The sequence below is a fragment of the Sebastes fasciatus genome, chromosome 6, assembly GCF_043250625.1.
Source record: "Sebastes fasciatus isolate fSebFas1 chromosome 6, fSebFas1.pri, whole genome shotgun sequence".
In the NCBI taxonomy this organism is placed as follows: Eukaryota; Metazoa; Chordata; class Actinopteri; order Perciformes; family Sebastidae; genus Sebastes; species Sebastes fasciatus.
In genome coordinates this window covers 25,523,358-25,528,268 of record NC_133800.1, presented here as the reverse complement: position 1 = coordinate 25,528,268, position 4,911 = coordinate 25,523,358, and the positions used below count along the sequence as shown (strand labels likewise).

At 39.9% G+C, this 4,911-nt stretch overlaps 1 protein-coding gene across 1 annotated transcript; it reads right to left on the bottom strand.

The window, feature by feature from the left end:
- Window positions 1-942: 942 nt before the first annotated feature.
- ctu1 (cytosolic thiouridylase subunit 1 homolog (S. pombe)) lies at window positions 943-4,742 on the bottom strand. The gene is made up of 3 exons (XM_074638785.1): window positions 4,580-4,742; window positions 2,240-2,740; window positions 943-2,109 (listed from the first exon to the last, which is right to left on the bottom strand). The coding sequence occupies exons 2-3, from the start codon at window positions 2,733-2,735 to the stop codon at window positions 1,574-1,576; spliced, it is 1,032 nt and encodes a 343-aa protein (XP_074494886.1). The 5' UTR covers window positions 2,736-2,740; window positions 4,580-4,742; the 3' UTR covers window positions 943-1,573.
- Between the last annotated feature and the right edge of the window lie 169 nt (window positions 4,743-4,911).

The window sequence follows — 4,911 nt, the reverse complement described above, 5'->3', positions numbered from 1 at the left end:
TGAACGCGCTGCAATATGTGTGCATGTGTACTTTTAACAGATGCATGCTCCCTGACTGAGGCTCAGTAATGACTGACACCTGGTGGCCAGAAGGTGCTGTTACACACAGTATCACTGAGCAGCCAGGTAGGGCGACTGCTGTCTGTGATAAAGTTAAAGTGGCAGTACGCAGAATATTTTTGGCATCATTGGGTAAAAAATTCCATAATAACATTTCAGCATATTGTAATTCAAGTGTTCTGAGAGAACACTAGACTTCTGCACCTCCTCGTGGCTCTGTTTTCAGGCTTTAAAATAATCTAGCCCTAACGGGAGACTTTGACCAATCACAGGTGATTTCAGAGAGAGCGCTCCTATTGGCTGTGCTCTGGCTAGTGGGCGGAGCTTGGTATTTCCTCAACTGGTCTCAACCAAGCCCCCAGGAAGTGCGCCTTTCGTAGTGGCCAAACGGTGGTACTGCAACTTCCAGTCAGTCACGTGATGCCATTGGGCCCAAAAATACTTTTTCCCATAGACTAACATTGGGAAAGAGACGTCTGTAACTCAGCGGATAATTTTTTTGAGGTGAATCAACTTCCCAGTACGAACACCTAAATAGTCCTAATTAAAAAATTAAGTTTTTAAAGTTGTAAAATGCACTAAAAGCCGAATCCAGAGTAGTTTCCCTTCCTCCGTTCATGATTACCTGTCTATATGCACTACTGTCGTGATATAGTGACCGTTTTATTAAAATAACTTTTTTCAATCATATTTGCTCCATTTCTACCCACTGCTGCTTTAAGTGACAAACTGCAAGGACATTTTCATGATAATTTGTCTGATAACAAATGTGTTCACGCATGGAATGGGGTTTTTCACGGGTTTCTAAGCCTAAACATTGACATTAATAATTACTGCATCCTGCTCATCCGAATAAAAAAAAAAACAGGTGAAACAAGGAGATATGGGACAATGCATTTATTAAATTAATATAGTTCATAAAACACATTGGAATGTGACCATAACTGTCATCATATCCTCCCCAGAGATTTGTGCATTGGAACATAAGTAAGATAAAATGAAGAAATGAAACATGCCATCAGTGAAGACTCCATTGCTGTGGAAACATGCACAGCCATCTCACTTTAAAAAGAAGGTTGCTAGTCTTTGTTTCTGCACCTCACACACCTAGTAGGTGTACACTAGATAGGTGTCGTTATGTGTGTGTAATACAGAATATACATACACACACACACATACCATTCATTCATTATTGAACGTAACTTTAAGATTAACACAAAATTCTTAAAAACCATTGGAAAGTATGTCTACATAGTCCCTCAGGGATCCCTGGTTATCAGCTGTAAAACATCTGGATGGACTTTATGGTGTGATGATGCTTCAGTGGTCCGAGAGGTTTTCTCAGTTTTACCAATTAAAATATTCCGTGCTAACTTTCAATAAATATGGAATTGATGATAAATGCAAACAAATAACTCGGTTGGCTTATTAAACTATTCTGTTTAAAGGTTTATTGTAAAATGTTATTATATATCTTAAGTCTTATGGTAAATAAAACAGGGGATAATAGTTGTCAAAAGTCTACTGGTCTCAGCTTTCTCTCCTCCTTCTCAGTAAGCGGCGTCTTGGAGAGGATTTTGTCATGCAGGCGATGGTGTTTGCCGATGCCCAGCTTCGGCAGACCTCGGTTCAGCCCCTCCAGCAGCACACATGACTTGCACAGAGCCTGACTGGAGATGTAGCCACAGCGGGTGCAGGTCCCCTGCACAGGCATCTTCACCCCGTCCCGCACAGACAGGTTCTCCCCCGAGTGGATGATATCCATTATGGAGCTAGGCCTTACGCTCTCCAGGTCCTTCAGAAAGGTCCTTGCATAGCCGCGATAAGCATTGGGAGAGTAGATACACTCAGTGGAAAAGTAGTCCAACTTCTTAAAGTAAGCATACAGAACTATCTCTTTCTCATACGCGTATTTGAGGGGCTTGCAGCGCGGCACGACCCCGTCGCCTTCGCTTACTGTGGAGATGGCAGTGCAGCGGCGCAGACGAGCGATGTCCCCTCGCAAGACGTTCATCAAAACTGTCTCCGCCACGTCATCAGCATTGTGACCTGTGAAAAAAAACGCATCCAGCCATTGTAATAAAATATTTATTCTTTGGCATTAAGGCTAAGACTGCTCAGTCACAATTCAAAGTTGAAGTACTTGCGTTCACATTTTAATAATGCTAGTTGGAGTTACCTGTACATATCTTGGCCACTTTCAGCATGATGGCTCCTCTGTCTAGCGCCTGCCTTCTGAACACGCCACAGAAGGTGCAGTTATTTTTCAGTCCCACCTGCTTCACTATAGCATCCATAGTCCAGCCATACAGCTCCTCGTATGACACAATCTTCAGTGGCAGCTCATACTGTTGCTGGTTCCTCTTTACTGTCTCCAGGGAGTCATCTCGGTAACCAGAGATTCCCTCATCCACTGAGAGAAGCATGAGTTCAAGGCCGTAGTTGTATCGCTCATTTAGGAGCTTCATAAGATGTGCGAGCACTGTGGAGTCCTTTCCACCTGAGGCAGCAATTCCTACAGCTTCCCCGGGTTTGAACAGCTTTGCTCCCACGATCGTCTGATGCACCTCCTCCTCAAAGGCCCAGTAGAAGCACTCCTTGCACAGCGAGTGGCCCGTTTTGGGACGTTTCAGCACAGCACGCTTGTCACCACAGTTACTGCACAGGACAGGCATCTTGACTGTTGGAGGAAGATTTTTTTTAAAAGGATAACAAGGTTCAAAATCAGTTAAGTCAAAGTCAGTGAAATAAACACTAGGGCTGACCCAAATGCTTCAAGGCTTCGATCGTTGTCATGGTAATCAACCTCCAAAACAGTACTCAAATGCTTCGTTTTGTTTTTTTTTTTATATACAAGTGTGTTATAATAATGTATAAATGCCCAAAAAGCCCATGAAATAAGGAATAATCCCACGATTCACATTCAACATTAATAATTATTAGCTATTCTCAGACAGATATCGCTGTTTGTTGTGTGTAGAGGTGCGTGTGTCTACAGTAGTGCGGCAGCGGCCCTGAAACGGGGGAGATGGAGACAGAAGAACATGTTGCGCTGAACCGCGCCGCGAAGCTTCAAATACCTTCGAATATTACTCACCGAAGCTTCGAAGCCCAGAAAATGGTTTTCGGGACAACCTTAATAAACACTCATCTACAAAGCTCCATCTTTTTTGTTGCAGATGCTTTCAGCTGACCCAAAAGTCTTAGTGTCAATGACTTTATCATTTCATTATTATTCAGTGATCTTACGCTGTTATTATAGTAAAGGGGCCTGGATTACAAAATCGCTCTGTAGTTTAATAATTTTGTCCATGCTTTGGAAAAGTACGACAGAGTATAAGGGTCACACTGAGGGGGGGAAATCTGAGATTTTGAGAATAGTCATAATATTACGATACAAAAGTTGTAATGAAATGAGAATAAAGTAATGCTATTTCAAGAATTTTTTTTTTTAATATTACAAGAATAAAGTCATAACTTTATGAGAAAAAAAAGTCACTTCCTCTTCCACAAAAGAGGCAATTTCCCCCAGGTCCATGTGGTTCTTTCTTCGTAATAAACGCAGTGTCGTGATACTTATGATAATGTGGTGCTGATGTGCCAAAAGATTAAGTATTTCATTATTAGTGAAACCTATACTAAAGTATAACTTCACAAGATGCTCCACGTTCCTCATTTTCAGGCACTATCCCCCCCCAAAATAACACGTAAAATTACTACTTTATATTATTATGACTTTATTTTCGTGATATTACGATTTTTTTCTCGTAAAATTATGACTTTATTCTCATATTACGACTTTTTTCTCATAAACCTATGACTGTTATATTATGACTTTATTCTCTAAATCTCAGATTTATTTATGTTTTCCTCAATGTGGCCCTAATACTCTCAATGTGGCCATATTATTTATTTTCCCAAGGAAGTGAACCTCATGAAATCATGAAAAAACACAGAAAATCTAGCATTTAGTTCATAATATCACGTTCATGGCAAAACTACGGTGTCCCAATTCCACACTACATAGTGATTCTAACCAGGTTTTGATAATGCAGTATGATAAAGTGGAAAAATGACAAAATTCAGTATACTATGTCAATTTGCAAACAAGGCCACATTAATTCTAGTGAACTAGTAGGTTTTTGAGGCATGCCGAATCCAAAAGTTGAACAAAAAGACTCATAAAACGTCTTTAAACATCGTCTTACAGGAATGTTCTGTTTACAAAGAAGCAAAGCTCATTTAATTGCCAGTTTTTGGAGGGGAGTCTGGGCTAGCTGAGTTAGATGTGTTGTCTCTCTCTTTCTCTATTGGGATAAAGTTGATACAAACAACTCCTAAAACTTTCACATAACTGTTTGAAATGACCTAACACAGTTAAAGCACAGCAGTTAATTAGCTATCCGGTTTGACAGCACGATTAAAGTCCAATAATACCTAAATGAATATGACCAGACGGTCAACATTATACCTGTTTACAAGCTAAGTAACACATTTCTATTAGTTAACATTTTCATACCAACGTTTCCGGTGAGCCGAAGTCTGAAATGATGATATAGGGATGAAGTACACTAGAATAAAATACTATTTAACATATAACTTTTCTTATTTCAGTAAGTATTACACGAGCAGATAAAGTAGCATGTTGTTTCATCATGTGTCACTTCCTTTTCGTTCCCCCCGGAAACAGGAAGTGACGTCAGCTGTTAGCCCCTGCTGCAGCACAATCTATTGGTTAAAGTTGCTCAGTGCACATTAAAACTACAATATTAAAAGCATTGAAATATTTCTATTTTTTTAATGGTAGTATTTAAATATTTTTTTTTAAAAATGACTTGCTCCTGCACAAAC

What these genes read in the sequence shown, in the direction of transcription:
- ctu1 (XM_074638785.1), bottom strand. Translation starts at nt 2,735, where the DNA reads ATGCCTGTCCTGTGCAGTAACTGTGGTGACAAGCGTGCTGTGCTGAAA. An exon ending in AGTGGCCAAGATATGTACAG is followed by an intron (nt 2,110 to 2,239) that starts GTAACTCCAACT and finishes TTTTTTTCACAG; the next exon opens with GTCACAATGCTGATGACGTG.